The sequence below is a fragment of the Maylandia zebra genome, linkage group LG22 (genome assembly GCF_041146795.1).
Source record: "Maylandia zebra isolate NMK-2024a linkage group LG22, Mzebra_GT3a, whole genome shotgun sequence".
Classification (NCBI taxonomy): domain Eukaryota; kingdom Metazoa; phylum Chordata; class Actinopteri; order Cichliformes; family Cichlidae; genus Maylandia; species Maylandia zebra.
The window spans coordinates 1,510,987-1,528,476 of NC_135187.1; the positions used below are offsets into that span (position 1 = coordinate 1,510,987).

Below are 17,490 nucleotides of genomic sequence, written 5' to 3' on the forward strand. Positions count from 1 at the left end.
AAGACGGCCATAGTGATCGATGTAGCGGTTCCCAATGACAGCAATATCAGGAAGAAGGAACACGAGAAGCTGGAGAAATACCAAGGGCTCAGAGAAGAGCTCGAGAGGATGTGGAGGGTGAAGGTAACGGTGGTCCCCGTGGTAATCGGAGCACTAGGTGCGGTGACTCCCAAGCTAGGCGAGTGGCTCCAGCAGATCCCGGGAACAACATCGGAAATCTCTGTCCAGAAGAGCGCAGTCCTGGGAACAGCTAAGATACTGCGCAGGACCCTCAAGCTCCCAGGCCTCTGGTAGAGGACCCGAGCTTGAAGGATAAACCGCCCGCAGGGGCGTGCTGGGTGTTTTTTACATATATGTATATATATATATATATATATATATATATATATATATATATATATATATATATGTGTATATATATATATATATATATATATATGTATATGAGATGAGCACTGTTATCTCCACTGTAGACCACTCCACACAAGCTGATATCAGCTGGTTGTTGCTCAAGTGTGCAGAAGGAAAAAAGTATGTAACAGCAGGTAACACTGTGACATTAGTGACATATGTAATGTCATTACAGTAACTGTGCATTGTAACTGTTATTATTACCACGTTATACCCAACAGTGAACATGAATTCTGTCCAAATGTTGCTAAATGTTGAGCTAACACTAGCTTGATGATATGAATGATGGCCTCAGGTCACCTCACCGCCTGTGTCCCATAAATGTTGTGTGTTGTTCACATTCTGGTGAAAGGTTCGGTGACTTTAGAAGCTTGATCTCTTTGTTAGCAACAAGTACACCCAATAAAATCACCCTTTCATAAGCCTTAGACCGTTCACGTGATGGAGCCCTGTGATTGTAGGGCAGTCTAAGATAAGCGTACGTTCATGTTTAGGACATGAATGATTCTTTCAACTGTGGAGAAAATGTCTCGTGTTTGTTGCCAGTTGAGTCCATGTTCAGCTGAAGCATTGAGGGAAAAGGTGTCTTTTCATTCTTCACCTCAGCTCCCAGATGTGCTTTTAAAAACCTTTTGTTTTTTAATTGGTCCCCAGGGTGCAGCTCCCACCCTCCCACCCTTCTGCTCACCAGGAAACCAATCACAGTGGATCTCACCTGTCCTCTGAGCCTGCTTGTTTACAGGTGTGTGTCCGGGGCGTCACTGGGGACAGACCAGTGATCAGAGGCGGGCAAAGCGATTGGCTGAGAACGAGGTGGAGGCAGGTCTCATGTGAAGGGAAACCAGTCCCAAAACCACGAGACAGGTGGCTGCAGAGACACCTGGAGGGCTGAGGGCGCTCAGGTGGTCCACTGCCTGGAGGAAGAGGCTGAGACTGAGGAGCGTTTTTGTTCAAGCAGAGCGGCGTTTGTGGCTTCAGCAGAACGAACCTGGTCCTTCTTCTTAAAGGGTTTGGAGAGGGTTCGCACAGAGCACGCTCAGTGGAAAACCAACCAGAAGCTTCTGAACAGCACAGGTAAGCTCGCTCCATCTCCTCCATCCACCTGCATCGCAAATAAGAGCTGCAGTAATGTTCGCATTTCCACCACTTTCTCATTGAATTCATATCTTCTATTGTCCTGTTGGTAACAAAAACTGTAAATGATGATGACATAAAGAACCCAAAGGACAAAATGAAGCCTTAAAAACATGTGATACATTTTTCAAAGAGACGTAAGGATGAGTAGAAACGAATAGAAACGAATAGAAACGGCTGACTCGATGTTTGGGACTCTGCTTGTTGGTCGCGACCTTCACTGAGGTTTTCATCGCTCTGATGACGCCTCCTCTGCTTCTCAGTCATGATGTCGCCAGATGACCGAGCCCTCGACGACCTGTTGTACGGCAGTGACCTTGGTGACGAGGTGGAGGGGGCGGAGCTGGGCGGCGGCGCAGAGGAGAGCGCTGCTGCAAATAACGTGAATATTATATTTAATTATTCAATTATATAAAAATAATATAATATTATTGATAGTAATATTTATTAGTATTATTATTGTATTATTATATTTTTATTCTTGTTTTATACAACATTAGTTTTTATATTTTACTTGTACTCGACTGTCTGTTGACACGTCGACTGTCATGTTGTTGCTGACGGCCGATCAGTCAAAAGTTATGATTTCCCTTTGCACACATGGTCTGATTTCACTCATCTAACAGCTGTTTTCTGGATAAAAACACTCCCTGGTAGATAAAAACCAAAACACAGCATCTGTACTGCTCTGGTTCATTTAAAATAACATTAATCAGTGAATAAAGAACATTTTGTTGCTGAATCTGATACAAAAACAGTCATAATCTGCTTACAGTTAAAAGCAGTTGGGAGAATATTCAGGTGTTTGTCGGCCTCCTGCTCAGTAACTGTGCAATCACATTTTCTCTGATCCAGATGTGACATCACTGTTATCAGTAAATGTTCACTGACATTGAATCCGTCTGTCAGGCTCAGGCTCCAACAGCTGTGTCCATCCAGGAGCCAGTGACGTGTGCCGGATGTGGCGAGCAGCTGCTCGACCGCTTCTTCCTGTTGGCTGCGGGGAGGGTGTGGCACAACCCCTGTCTGCGCTGCAGCCAGTGTCAGTGCGAGCTGCAGACGCACCCGTCGCTGTACTGGAGGGACGGAAACATCTACTGCCAGCAGGACTACTGCAGGTCTGCGAGGTCTCGCCTTCCTTTGCTTCCTGTTTTTCACCTTTCTGACTCTGGTGTGCTTTCTCCTCCCGCTCAGGATGTTTGGAGGCGGTCAGTGTGCTCGCTGCTTCCAGCCAATCCCAGCTTCTGATTTGGTCATGAGGTCTGGTGAGCTGACTTTCCATCCTCACTGCTTCTCCTGCCAGGTCAGCCTCCACGCTTCGTCTTATTATTTTCAGGTTAAAGAACTCTGAATAGATGCAGACGGTCTGTCCGATGTGTTGCAGGAGTGTGACGTGAAATTAATGCCGGGGAACTTGTACTGCATGCAGGGCGCCAACCTCTACTGTCAGTCTCACTATCAGAGTGACGGGGGCGTGCAGCCCCCCCCCGACCTGCAGCCCAAACAGCATCTAGATGGTGAGTGTGAAGAACTTCTGGGGCCTTTGTGGGCATCTTATTTGTTTTATCTTGTCGAGCTCTCCCACTCTGTTTGGATTTAAATGTCAAATACAGGAAGTTCCGACCACTCGACTTTAATCACTTTAAATCAGCTCCGAGCAGCATTTGGAGATGTTGCTCCCAGCTGGGAAGTCCTCCACTCACTTCACACATGATGATGAGCCCGTTCTCACTCATGGAGCTTTAAGTATTGCAGTCACTCCCACTCCCACTGTGGGAGTGACGCTCCCGCTCTGATGAAACAATCCTGTCACTCATGGAGTCGTCACGTTTACTGCCAAACAGTGAGAGAAGGAGTGAAAACTGATGCAGTGTTTGTGTCACAGCCTGAGCACCGAACCACACTGTGTGCAGAGCAACACAACAGTCACCTGCTCACACCAGCAGCTTTTCCTCATCTAAGCCTTTCCTAACATTCACATCAGCGGGAAACCAGCCCGGGATCAAACTACCAACCTCCTGATAGATGACCTGCTCGTGATGCCGAGTTAACTGGAGCAGAAATATCATGAAAACACGGCGACGGAAGTTTCACGTCCATGGAGGAAAATGTTGGTGTGGAGTCAGCAACCTTCCAGCTCTCACTGTTGATTTTATGTTTGCAGTTTTACGCTCTGACCACCGAAACTAAGATGATGTTTCCAACTAAACGACATATTCAGTCACGTTTCAGGACAGGTTAGATTTGTACCTGGGACGACTTCAATCTGACCACTTACCTGCAGGTCGCACAAGCCTTTAACGTCCATTTAAACCCCCCCCCCCGGATATTAAAGTCGGTCATCAAACAGCTTAAAGTACTAACGACGAGATCTGGACGAGTTGAGGATCAAACAGAGGTCAGAATAACAGATTCTTTATAAAAGCCGGCATTTACGCTTCGCTGCTCCGTAGTCCTGATACAGTCACTATGAGAGCGCTACGGAGGCCAGGGTGAAGACAGTTATTAATATTTATTATCATGAAACCATCAAACGTGATTTAAAATGCAGTTTAGTCATTATGTAATAAAATGTTCAAATCCTTTTCTCAGTCAAACTTCTCTAAAGTTCATTTTGAATGAAAGTTTTGTTCTGCTTTGTTGGTCGGGGCCGAATTCAGCCCAGGTGTCAGGTGAGGGGGAGGAGTCTGTCAGCAGTCCAGAGCCACGATCGGACGACAGGGCGGCAGGTGGGCGGATCCCCCGGAGGACCAAGCGAATCAGGACGTGCTTCCGCAGCGAGCAGCTCAGAGCGTTGGAGTCGTACTTTGCCCAGAAACACAACCCCGACGGTAAAGACTGGACCTGCCTCGCACACAAGACCGGCCTGCCCAAGAGAGTCCTGCAGGTACAAACGTCTGGAAGGACGGGCTCCTTCGAGGCCTCCGTTTAAAATGAAACGCTGCATTCTTATTGGCTCAGCAGTGTAAAAGTCAAAGATCCTCACACGCACAGGGTTGAAGATGAACACTGACTCACACAGTTCTGATAAACGATGAAGCTTTGCACCGTCTTTATTTCTGCTGTAGGTTTGAGCACAGGCTTCTGGAGCGGGCCGCCTGTGGTCATTAGAGGAAGTGCAGGTTTAGTCACTTCCTGTCTGGTTTCATTTCTCAGCCCCGACAGAGCCGTGGGGTTTTCTTCTGCTGCACACACATTTATCTCTTTCTGGTTGTTCTTCAGACCTTTTAGAGACATTTCATAGATTTGTGCCATCTTTGAGTTTTTGCACATTTTCATGCAATTTTCCTCCTTTTTGTTTGTTTGTTGTTATTTTGTGTGTCTGCAGCTGTTCTGTTTGCAGAGATGTAAAACAAGCACGGAGATGCAGATAGACTGTAATCATGTGCAGGTACACAGCTGTGGTGTGGGAGAGGTGGGATGCTTCCACTCACGTGGGCCCTTTGTCCTGAGATGAATGGAAATGGTGTGGTTTACTGTGGATTGTGGGCTGAGTGACAAACGTCTTCTTGTCCCTCTCGTTGTCCCTCAGGTGTGGTTTCAGAATGCTCGGGCCAAACTCCGCCGTTCCCTTCTCTCCGATGACTCTCAGGTCAACTCGCCCTCTGCTCTTCCGAGAGCTGCCACCATGGCAACCAGTCCCTCATCCCCGACCTGCTCCCCGCCGGACCGATCGCAGCCTTTTCCCACCAGCACCATCGACCAGCTGCAGCTGTCCCTGCTCACCTCCCCGCTCAGCGAGCAGGTCATCAGCCACCCCTCCCAGGAGCTGCTGCAAAGCCCCGACTTCTTCCCGGACTACGACTCCCAGAGCGCACCGGGGTGCATGTCCACCCTGGAGGTCCACGGTGACTTTGGGGAGGCAGGAGGTGGAGAAGTTAGCGCTGATGCTTTTGGTCCACATTACTGTTAGTCAGTGAAAACACAGTAAATACATGTAGACGGCGTTCAAACTGTGACGAGCTGTCGGATTTGTGAGGTTGATAATAAATATATTGTTAAAATCCAGCTTTCATGTTTTTCCTGTGACGTGTCGAGTTGTTTGTCTGTTTAGCATGAACCTAAGAGCTTGTTGAGTTTCATGCTCTGCTCTCACTGACGAGAGGCTCGTGGTAGGAACAGGACACCACCATGACCTCGCCTGTATGATCTGAAACGGCATATTTCATTTTTACCATTCGTTGGCATCACATCCTGATCACATTCACTGTTTTTCTAATGAACGATCGACTTCCTCGTGTTCCTCGAACTACTTAACGAGTGCATGTGATGGAAACAGTGACAGACTTTCTCCTTTCAATCATTAAAAGGCCGGAGGTGAAGCATTTTTCTCAGAAATCAATTCTCAGCAGATCTGTGGTCACATAATTGGCAGTAATTTGAGCGCAGCATCATTCGGTCTGAGGTCTGGATCCGTCACGGAGACGATTCCTCATCATGAATGACATTCTTTCAGGTGTGTCTGTGTTTCCCCAGCGAGCTGACATTCATAACGAGCGGCGGTATAAGGAAGGAATCCCTCGCCGTCCTCAGAAATGTCCTAATGAGTCACCCTCAACAATCAAACGGCGATAATTGCCATGACTCGCTGGGCCTCTGTGATGAAGTGGGTCATCGTTTCTCAGAAGAAAGTATGAAGGTTATCATGGTCGGCGCTCGCCTTCTCATGCGTCACAGGGCCGAGTGACCAATGGGCGACGGCGGGGCGGCAGAGGAGAGCGGGCAGTTTTTAAAAAGGTCAGATGTGGAGATTCTTCGAGGAGATAGAGCAGGTCATCGCACACGGAGCAAGGTAAGAGACGGCTGCAGGTTTCTGCTGTGTGTCTTCTTCGTTGGTGTTTTCAGTGAATTATTTCCAGATTAATTCGAGAAACAGCGTTTCAGTCAGTTTAGAACTTTTCAGGTTACTGAAATATTAGAAATATATCAAAACTATTAAAACCAAAGGTTGGAGTTTATCTCAGACACAAACTGAGCTGTGAGCGAGATCTCTCTCTACTGTGAGCTCACCATGGTATGTTGAAGGCTTTTATTGTGAAAGACAAACAGGAAGAAGCCTTTTTCACATGTGCAAATATAGTTACTTTGTTACTGTACTTAAGTAGAATTTTCAGGTATCTGAACTTTAATTGAGTACTTTTTTCTGGCTACTTTTTACTTTTACTCCCTACGTTTTTTAAACAAAATGTATTTTCTACTGCTGATGTTTTACGTATCAAACTGAATTGAGCCTAAACAGAAACACATGAGAGGAAATCCTGTTTGTTTGTTAATCATCAGGTAAGATGAGATGAACGAGGAACAGCTGTGGGCCACAGTCAGGGGTTAAAGTTTTTATTTTTCCATATTTAACCACTGCTGGTACTTCAGCATCCAGCTCGCTCTACAGAAGGGGAGTGACGTTTTTAAAGTGTCAGGTAATTTGAAAGGCAGCGTTTCTATGAGCTCAACAAACATCAGCAAACACACAAACTGTGTGTTTGTCTCACAGTGTGCTGCAGCTGCTTATTTCAGGGGGAGAAAAGACAGGGAGCTTAGAGTTAAAGGAAGGATGCTCATGTTGCTAAATCTGTGTGACATGATGTTTTTCACAGGGTGAAAGCTGCTGCTGAACAAACTGAGTCACTTAAAACTGCAGGGTTAGTTTGCTGCACTGTGGTGGAGGTTACAGGCGGAGTCGGCGTCTACCATGTAAAACAGCTGCTGTTTTATCTTTTTCTCTGCTCGTGTTCTTTCATTACAATTAAAATTTAAACTGGTTTAAAGGTTTTATTTCCACTGATATTGTTTTTTTTACTTGAATACTGCAGTATAATCAGTACTTTGACTTATACTGCAGTATTTTTAACACTGGTATCTGTACTTCTACTTAAGTACTGAATATGTGTCTGCTGAAAAAATAAAACTCGTCAGCTTGAAGAAGTTTCTCTAAACGTTGTTTATCTCCGTACAAATATTCATTATTCTATCTGGTTACTGACAGCACTTCCTGTTTACTGGGCGGAGGCAGATTCAGGGTTTGTGTGTGTGATGAGACAAACTCAATAATAATGTTCACAGTTTTTTTCTTTTGGTTTTTACTTCAAATGCAGTATTTTTACCCTTTGTTTAATAATATTTCAGTTCCTCTCTCGACCGTTATCATCAGCTGATCAAAGCTAATAAACACATCAGTAACCTGCTGATAAAAGTCTGTTTCTGTTTCCAGATGAGACTTTCTTTTCATCCTGGTGCCTCGCAGCTCGCCCTCCTCTCCTTCGCCCTCCTCTCCTCCATCCCACACCCCGTCACATCATACCCTTATCCTCCCACCGCCCTCCTGCCCACAGTGGGTGGATCTGAGCTGGAGTCCACCCTGCTGCACCTCCAGGCTGCTCTGGAAGAGCCGGGGGACGTCCGGAGTGAAGCCTGGGCCGAGTGGCCTCGAGACATCCAGCCAGGTGAGGAGGATGACCAGTCGTGGGAAGAAGCAGCTCTGCTGCAGGCCCAGAGAGGAGACCTGATGGCCCAGCCGTTGTCGCCCTTCCCTGGGGGTCACTCTCTGGAGAGAATGCACTACCAGGAGGGGGGAGAGGGGGAGGACGGGTGGAAGAGGAACGATGCTCTGACCTCCATTGCGGGAGGACTCCAAGCTGTCAGCCGTGAGAAGGGAGGGTTTGGTTTCCGCTTTGGGAGGAAAAGATGGACAGATGGGGAGTGGATGGAAGGAGGAGAGGGAGAACAGAGGAGGACAAGCGGAAGTGACGAGGACGGAGTCAACAGGGACAAGAGACGAGAGCGATGAAAGAAAGAAAGGCTGATACGCTTCAGAGGGGACTGCCAGATTACAGCACACATCATGAACTCTGTAAATGTGACACCTTTTAATTTCATTTTCAGAACAACATGGCACAAAAGTAAACACATAAACGTGGTAACCTGAGAAACGAGATTTTATCCTATGCTCTTGTTCTCCTTCTGAAACAATATGAAGGCTCATGTTACTGGATGTACAGAACAAGCGCGCAGCTCGTCGTGTCTAATCTGAAAGTGTAATATAAGCATGTGCACGGAGCTTCTGTCAGTGTGTGTGTTTGTTGGCTTGAACATGACTCATGAATAAAGAGCTGGGAGGTGCAGCTCTCGGCACAGCTGCAAAGGCTGGACGTTGTCTTGTTTTCACTCTATACTCTTCAGAAGCACCTTTACCTCAGGAACAACTGCACCAGCTCCTCCTGGGAGCAAAAAGGAAACAGCACCACAGAGTCCTCCTGCTCCAGCCACTCCCTCCAGGTGACATCACCTGCGCTTCATCTCCCGACGTCACATTTTCAGCTCCCTCCTCTGCTCTGATAGAGCTGCATGTTTGTCCCTTATTGACTCGTTTTTATCTTTACGTGATGACGTATGAATCCTGCCTCCAGGTACAAACTACCCTCTGTTTATTAAGGCTGTTGTGTTTTTAACTTGTTTTAATGTTTTGTATCTTGTTCTATTTAATCTGAACAAGCCCCTAAAAACAGTCAGTGATCCCTGTCGGCCTCTCACGGTTTTTATCATCACTGTTCATTTTAAAGCTCAGTTTTTAAACCCTTACGATGTAACTACAGCCCAGCAGCAGTATATGAATGACTAACCTCGTATTGTGGATGGATTATCTCAGTTGTTCTCCTGACTGAAGTTTGGTCCGTTTACAGCATCCTGCCATGCGATTGCATTTGTCTCTAACCATCAGGAACCTTAACGTTAACTTTTAGTGGAAAAAAGTTAGTGTTCATCCTCCAGCTTCACTGTGCTAATGCTATGCTAACATAGCTGTGTCGCTAGCAATCACGTAGTACAGCGGTCCCCAACCCCCGGGCCTCGGACCGGTACCGGTCCGTGAGTCGTTTGGTACCGGGCCGCGAGAGTTGAGCCTCAGGTGTGAAATGTCTGGTTTTCAGGGTTTTTATCGGTTTTCAGCGTTATTTTGTTACCACCGATTTATTAAAACATGAAATCAGTGTCATAGTTGTGTTTCCTGTACTCTAACTGCTCACCCTCATGATGGCGTGACGGTTAGCGTTAATGATACCACAGTGACGGTCTGTATGTTAGAAACAAAGATGATTAAACCTGTGCCGTCTTTAGTTACCAGTTTAGAAAATACTGGCGGCAACGTCCTACATCACCTCGTTCTCGAGTTCTCGCAGCCACAAGTGTGCGCACACCTCGCCCACCCAACCGTGTGACGACACCGCGTCATCAGAATTTTACCGCTGTGGGTCAAAATGTGTAAACTTAAAGCACATATTGTTATAATGATTTCTGATATGAGGTTCAGTTCTACGGTGGTGATCGCAGGGTGTGCACAGGTCAAGTGCCACTATGACCCTCCAGAAATTAACGAGGACAGGGGATGATCGTTCAGCTCTTTAATGGCAGATTTAGCGTGGGTGTGGGTATGTGTGTGTGTGTGGCTCTACAAACAGAATGGAAAATAGAACACAAATTACAATCAAATTATAGACAACAATAATCACCATATAACATATTACAGCCACATACTTGTCTTATAGGCCCTAATACTAAGCTGGCGGCTTTTACTTATAGTCTGAACCATATTTGACAACAAAGAAAATAAACATCTTCCCATCACTTAACTCTTGTGCCCCACTCACTTATGATGCCAACTAAAGAAGGCAAATACACATAACAAATCCCCAACTCAAACTGAACTCAGTTTGGCCTAGGCGAACTTAGCTTAGCTTAGCCCGCTTAGCTTAGCGATAACTTAGCTTATAGAAAATGTACAAACAGAGGACGTCCAGAGCAAGAAAACATACAGGCTATCCTTCTTACACAAGAAATATCCTGTAACTCACCAGTCTTATGGACGCACACTCTCATTGAACCCACATAAACTGCTCCCGAGCATAACTTGTGATTCACACTGCCTTCATGAACACCATTTTCCATCCCAGTCAAACATTACTCACAAAACGGCCGCGCCCTCTAGTGGCGAGGCAGAAAACTGCATCACAGTCCTGCCTTCAGAACAGCCGCCCCCAAACTTGCCCTCGCAAGTTTGCAGAATGTCATTTACTGTCCATTTTGTTCTGGTACTGCAGGTAGTCGAATAAGGCGGCTCACTGGGCGTACGTAGGTACGGTCCTTTACGTCCACTTCTGCAGATCGGATCAAACCATCAGCTCCGGGGAATACCCTGTTGATCTTCCCAACAGGCCATGATGCTCTGGGAAGATGGGGATCCACTATCATCACCACAGTGCCCAGCTGGATCGGAGCAGTGTCTTTCTGCCACTTTGACCGTGTCTGCAGTGTAGGCAGGTAGTGGCGTATGAACTGTGTCCAGAAGCGATCGGATAACACCTGACAGGTCCTCCATGATCGTCGTCCAATGAGCTCTGAGTCGTGGTATATCACTTGGGGTAGGGAAGGGTCTAGCCGCCCCATCAGCAACAAATTTGGGGTAATGGGGTCTGGGTCAGCCACGTCTGATGACACGTACCCCAAAGGTTTCGAGTTGAGTATTCCCTCGATCTCGATCAACACTGTTTGGAGTATTTCCTCTTTTACAACCTGTGAGCCCAATGTGGAGGCCAGAGCTGCCTTTATGGACCTGATCTCTCGCTCCCAGGATCCTCCAAAGTGGGGAGAACTGGGAGGGTTAAATCGAAACTTGATCTGCTGCTCTGCTAACTTGCCTTGTAAAGAGGGATGCAGGGCTTTGAAAGTTTCCTGGAGCTCCCGATCCCCACCTCAGAAATTTGTTCCCTGGTCACACAGTATCTCAGCTGGTTTCCCACGACGAGAGACAAATCTTCTTAATGCCATTAGAAATGAGTCGGTGTTGATACTAGACAACACCTCAATATGAATGGCACGAGTCGTCAAGCATTTGAAGAGCAGGCCCCAGCGTTTTTCATTTCTCCGACCAACTTTCACCTGCATTGGCCCAAAGCAGTCGATGCCTGTTGAGAAGAAGGCTGGCTGATGTAATCGTAGGCGTGCAAGGGGAAGGTCAGCCATCTTTGGGTTGGCAGGTTGGGCTCTCCATTTTTGGCACTCAGGGCAGGAGCGCTGTTCGCTTCTTACGGCTTCACGGCCGCGAAGAATCCAGTATTTCCTTCTCAACTCTGCAAACAATCTCTCTGCTCCTGGGTGTTTCAAATCACTGTCAGCCTGTCGGATGAGTAGTCTGGTGACTGGATGTTTAGGGTCCAATACTACTGGATGTATCGCAGCAGCTTCCAAATCATGGCATCGTCTGAGACGACCACCTACTCTTATGAGTTGAAGCGACTTATCAAATTCCGGGTCTAGGCAAAACAGACGGCTGGATGAGAGAACTGGTTTCCCAGTGGTCAGGCACTGGATCTCATCAGGGAAACTGTCTTTCTGAGCAGCTCTCAGCAGAATAAGCTCAGCCTCCTTGTAGTTCTCTGATGTGAGATTGTCACCAGCCGCCCCGTGAAGGCACCTGGCTGTTTCTTCCAAAAGCTTGCTAAAACTGGTAAACTGCTGTGCATCAGGCAGGGAGATAGAGTCAGTAGACACAGCTAAGCAAGTTATTGGTTTACGCTGCTCCTCAGCAAAGTCTGTACATGGTGTGGCTGGGTGCTCTGGCCACTGGTCTCGATGTAGCTGCAGAAACGGGGGCCCACATGCCCACCGGGACTGGACTGTGAGGTCTTGTAGCCTTTTACCCCTAGTTAGATCATCTGCCGGATTGTCATATGTTGTCACATAACGCCAAGACTGGCTGTCTGTCAGTTCCTGGATTTCAGCTATCCGAGTTCCCACGAACACCTTGAAATGACAGGACTCTGACTGGATCCATGTTAGGACAGTGGTGGAGTCTGTCCATAACACCACTCTGAATAGTGGTAGGGTGAGCTCTTTGGTCAGCAGGCTAGCAAGTTGAGCTCCAGTCAAGGCTGCACATAGTTCTAGACGTGGCATGGACATCTGCCGTTTAGGGGCCACTCTAGAGCGGGCAGTCAGGAAAGCAACTTCCACCTTTCCAGCAGCATCTTCCGTCCGTAGGTAGGCAACGCTTCCATATGCCTGTTGAGATGCATCGCAGAAGATGTGCAACTCACGCCTACTGTCAGATTTGTCCAGCTCTGGGCTTACATAACAACGTTGTAGACTAATGTCGTCCAGATGTTGCAGCTCACCCTCCCATTCGTTCCATGCCGAGAGCAGGTCACTTGGTAACAGGGGGTCATCCCACTCACGCTTTTTGTCCCACAGCTGCTGGACTAGTACCTTCGCCCTCGTTGTGAAGGGGACGAGAAACCCTAGTGGGTCATACTGACTCGCCAGAACCCGGTAGATGTTTCTCATGGTAGGAAGATTCCTCTCCAACTGCATGGACTTGTAGTGCAGAGTGTCAGAGCAGCACATCCAGCGCAAACCTAGAGCAGGTTCTTGAGGGTCCATATCAGTTTGATTCAGCCACTGTACGCTGCTCTCCGATCTTATTTCCTTTGGTAGATGGCTGATGAGATCTGGGGTGCTGCTGGCCCACTGTCTGAGCTCAAATCCTACCTCCGATAATAGTGACCGTAGTTTGTCCACAACCTCTGTGGCCACATCTGGAGAAGAGAAGCTCTGTAACCAGCTGTCAACATAAAAATTCTTCTCAATGGAGTCACGCACGTCATCTCCCTGGTCACTGTGGTCATGGACGTGTCGCTGGAGTGCATAAATTGCACAGCACGGTGAGCATGTTGTCCCAAAGGGGAGCACCTGCCATTCATACACCTTGGGATGGGTGTCTCGTTGCAGATCGCGCCAGAGGAAACGTAGTAGTGGCCGGTCCTCAGGCAGTAGTCTCACCTGGTGGAACATCCCCTTGATATCACTGCTAACTGCGATGGAGCGTTCTCTGAAGCGTAGCAGCACACCAAGAAGAGAGGCCCCCAGGTTCGGGGGAGCTCGTTGAGGTTCTGATCCCTATAGGTGAATGAGCAATTAAACACCACACGGTTCTTTCCGTTGTGTGTCACCATGTGGTGGGGGATGAACCATGATTCTGTGGAGGCCCTCATTTCCTCCTCACTGATTTCTCTGACATAGCCTGCTGCTATCAACTTTGCCATCTCCGCTTGATAAGCTTTAGCCTTCTCTGGGTCTCGACTGAGGCGCTTCTCCGTGCCACGTAGATTGGGGAGTACTGCTTCAGGTGGCACCCGGAGTGTAGGCATATCACTGACACGCAGAAGGGGAGTTGAACATCTGTTTACTCCCTCGACATTCAGTCTTGTCGTCTTTGCCTCCAAAAGCCTCATAGCTTGCTCTTCCCTCCGAGACCGTGTCACTAGTTTCTCACTTCGATATGGGAGAGTGTCAAGTTGCCAAAGCCTCTCTACTTGACTATGAAGCTCTGATTGAGGAGAGGCAGTTGAGAGGAAGAGGCACTGTTGTGGTTGAGCAGAGTGCTTAAGGGAGGGGATTGGTCCCTGTAGTACCCAACCAAGTCTAGTCTTGACTGCAGCTGGTCCTCCAGGTAAGCCTAGGCGCACAGGTTTGATGGGCGTTACTAGGTGAGGACAGTCAGAGCCGATCAGAAGGAGTGGCTGGGCATTTGTGAAGGGCTGCAAGGGAAGCCTTCTCAAGTGTCTATATTTCTGTTGAAGTGCCTTCACAGGGTAGGAATGTTCAGCCAAGCCTAGGTCATCTGCTGTGAAGGCTCTCTCAATGGTGAATGTTCTGGATGGTTGGCTGGCAGGGGAGACTTTGACTGTCACTGATGCGCCATGCAAGGTTCTCAATCCTTGTCTCACCGTACGTAGAGTAAGACTCTCTGCCGTGCCCTGTAACTGCAGTCTTTGAGTGGCCTCAGGGAGAAGGATCGTCCTCTCAGATCCATCATCCAATATGGCGAATGTCTCCAGGGTGTGCTCACCGTTCTGCAGCAGCACTTTGGTTATCTTCAGAAGTACTTGGCTACAGCCAGCACGCCGGTCTAGATAAAGTACCTCAGTAGATGGTTTACTCCCCAGCTCAGCGACGTGTTCCATTGGTGGATTGGGTGCAGCAGGTCTGAGATTCACTTCATGCAGGGCCTCTAGGTGTTTTCCCCTGCATGTCTTACACTGCACTTTAAGTCGACACTGAGCGGCCTGGTGGTGCCGCCCACAACGCCAGCAGCGATTGTTGGACTTAATCCAAGTTGATTTCTGCTCCTTAGTCAGCATCTTGAAGTTGACACATTGATCTAGGAAGTGCAGAGTGTTATTACAATATGGACAATAAGCTGTGTGCTTGTCTTGGACCTCAGAAGTGGAAGGGGTTGTGGCTGAGGACCTTTGGGGGGCAGTGTTGTGTGTTGCACCATGCAGCACGGTGGTAGTCCTTTTGGTGGCTCGTTTATCTCTTTTCATGCTGCTCCTGTCTCTCGAGCTCTCCTCTACCTTCTCTGTGTGATCTCCGCCCTCTTGAATGACCAGCTCATACTCCAGCCACTCTGCAAAGTCTCTCAATGATGGTATTCCATCTTTCTGTGGGTAAAGGTAGCGGCGGAAAGCAGCACGTAGGTCTTGGGGTAGCTTTCGTGTCAGTCTAGCAACATGAGACCCGCATTGCAGCTCTATGTGTCCATCTTCCCCAAGTTGCTCTAACATGCCGACCAGAGCACGGACTCTCAGTGCAAACCTTCTGAATCCAGTTGTGTCACCTGGGCGGATGCTGGGCTCATCCATAAGCTCTGCTATCCTCTGCAGTGACAGCTGGTGCGGCTGACCGTAATGTTTAATGAGCGAGGCCATCGTGTCAGAGTAGGGGTGAGGTGAGTTACTGTAGGAGTCAGCAATTAAAAGAGCTTCCTCAAATTTAAGGTGGTCACATAAGACCTGATATTTGAACCTCTCCGTTGCATCAAAGGGGAGAATATTGTCTAGGGCAAGCCTTAATCTAGCAAACTGCCTGGGATCACCCTGCGTGAACTCTGGGATGGAGGGCGATGGTCCTCTGTAGGTCTTCTCCTTTACACCTATGGCTGTAGTGGGAGCCAGCACTTGTTCTGGGGGGAGCATGTTCGCGTCGAAACTAGGTCCAGCTAGTGATTGAGATAAGGGGGTGGACTGTGGCGCACGAGGCTGAAACTCAGGAGCTTCAGTGGCTGAGGGTTGCTGTAACTGTAGCTCTTGTAAGCGTTGGCTAAGCTCTTGTGCAATGGCTGGTAGCGGTGGAGGTGGAACAGACTGTACCTCTGGTAGATCAGGATGATCTCTTGGGAGAAAAACTGGAGGTGGTGGTACTGGCCATTCTTCAGCTGCATCCTGTGTGTAGGATATATTGTGCTGCTCTGGTCTCAGGGGAAAAGGCTGTGTAGTTAGAGGTGTGGAGACCCAAGTGTTATCAGCCGAAATGTAGCCCCCTGGTTGCTGGGCAGAACGTAAGCGGGTGGATTCCAACGTGCTGACATTACGATCCATCTGCCTCCTCATGTCTCCTACCATCATCTGAAGTTGCCTGTTGTCCTCCTGCAGTTGCTGCACAATGTTCATGAACTCCTGAGGGATGCTGGATGACACTGGAGTCTGTCCTGCAGCTCCAATAGAACCAGGAGTCTGGGTGAGGGGCGTCATCTTGGCGTATCCCTCTCTAGTCTGCTGTTGCTCCAATGTAGCAGTGGGTGGCAGTGTGTAGCCTTCATACTGAGTCATCCATCCTGGTGGTCGCACAGCCCTCCGTGGACGTGCACCTGCTCTCTGGGGGTCATAATCCATCTTCACTCTGTAATCACCTATCCGGCTCGAAGGACCAATTTTGTTATGATGATTTCTGATATGAGGTTCAGTTCTACGGTGGTGATCGCAGGGTGTGCACAGGTCAAGTGCCACTATGACCCTCCAGAAATTAACGAGGACAGGGGATGATCGTTCAGCTCTTTAATGGCAGATTTAGCGTGGGTGTGGGTATGTGTGTGTGTGTGGTTCTACAAACAGAATGGAAAATAGAACACAAATTACAATCAAATTATAGACAACAATAATCACCATATAACATATTACAGCCACATACTTGTCTTATAGGCCCTAATACTAAGCTGGCGGCTTTTACTTATAGTCTGAACCATATTTGACAACAAAGAAAATAAACATCTTCCCATCACTTAACTCTTGTGCCCCACTCACTTATGATGCCAACTAAAGAAGGCAAATACACATAACAAATCCCCAACTCAAACTGAACTCAGTTTGGCCTAGGCGAACTTAGCTTAGCTTAGCCCGCTTAGCTTAGCGATAACTTAGCTTATAGAAAATGTACAAACAGAGGACGTCCAGAGCAAGAAACATACAGGCTATCCTTCTTACACAAGAAATATCCTGTAACTCACCAGTCTTATGGACGCACACTCTCATTGAACCCACATAAACTGCTCCCGAGCATAACTTGTGATTCACACTGCCTTCATGAACACCATTTTCCATCCCAGTCAAACATTACTCACAAAACGGCCGCGCCCTCTAGTGGCGAGGCAGAAAACTGCATCACAGCTTTAAAAACACCCATCCATCCACTTCAGGGTCGCTGGAGCCTCAGCTGCCATAGAGCGAAAGGCGGGGTAAACCCTGGACAGGTCACCAGCCTGTGGCAAGGCTGACACACAGAGACACACAACCATTCACACTCACGGGCAATGTAGGTTAATCAATTAAGCTATCCTTACAAACTACATGTCCTTGGACGAACCCACACAAACACAGGGAGAACATGCAAACTTCATACAGAAACACTGCCTGAATTGAACTCAGGACCATTTTGTTGTGAGGCAACAGTGCCAAACACAATGCCACCGTGCCGCCAGCTTCAAAAACACACAAAACACAACAAAAGCAGAAAAATGCAGAAAAATCGCATTGAGGCTGTTGTTGTGATTTGGTGCCATATGTCATGATACGTTGTGTGGCAGGCAGGAGAAGGACCCAAGATGCAGATTCACAGACACGG

General features: G+C 47.9%; 3 protein-coding genes across 3 annotated transcripts; 2 read left to right on the forward strand and 1 right to left on the reverse strand.

Moving 5' to 3' along the window:
* The first annotated feature begins 1,088 nt into the window (after positions 1-1,088).
* LOC105940437 (LIM/homeobox protein Awh) lies at positions 1,089-5,627 on the forward strand. The gene is made up of 7 exons (XM_012915933.3): positions 1,089-1,485; positions 1,809-1,927; positions 2,455-2,663; positions 2,740-2,848; positions 2,930-3,062; positions 4,206-4,432; positions 5,078-5,627. Exons 2-7 carry the CDS (start codon positions 1,811-1,813, stop codon positions 5,456-5,458), a joined length of 1,176 nt encoding a protein of 391 aa, XP_012771387.2. The 5' UTR covers positions 1,089-1,485; positions 1,809-1,810; the 3' UTR covers positions 5,459-5,627.
* A 1,191-nt stretch (positions 5,628-6,818) lies between these two features.
* qrfp (pyroglutamylated RFamide peptide) lies at positions 6,819-8,683 on the forward strand. The gene is made up of 2 exons (XM_076879371.1): positions 6,819-6,962; positions 7,754-8,683. The coding sequence occupies exon 2, from the start codon at positions 7,754-7,756 to the stop codon at positions 8,327-8,329; it is 576 nt and encodes a 191-aa protein (XP_076735486.1). The 5' UTR covers positions 6,819-6,962; the 3' UTR covers positions 8,330-8,683.
* A 4,593-nt stretch (positions 8,684-13,276) lies between these two features.
* Positions 13,277-17,417, reverse strand: LOC143414556 (uncharacterized). Its single transcript, XM_076879212.1, has 2 exons — positions 16,877-17,417; positions 13,277-16,474 (listed from the first exon to the last, which is right to left on the reverse strand). Exon 2 carries the CDS (start codon positions 16,263-16,265, stop codon positions 13,368-13,370), a length of 2,898 nt encoding a protein of 965 aa, XP_076735327.1. The 5' UTR covers positions 16,266-16,474; positions 16,877-17,417; the 3' UTR covers positions 13,277-13,367.
* Positions 17,418-17,490: the final 73 nt, after the last annotated feature.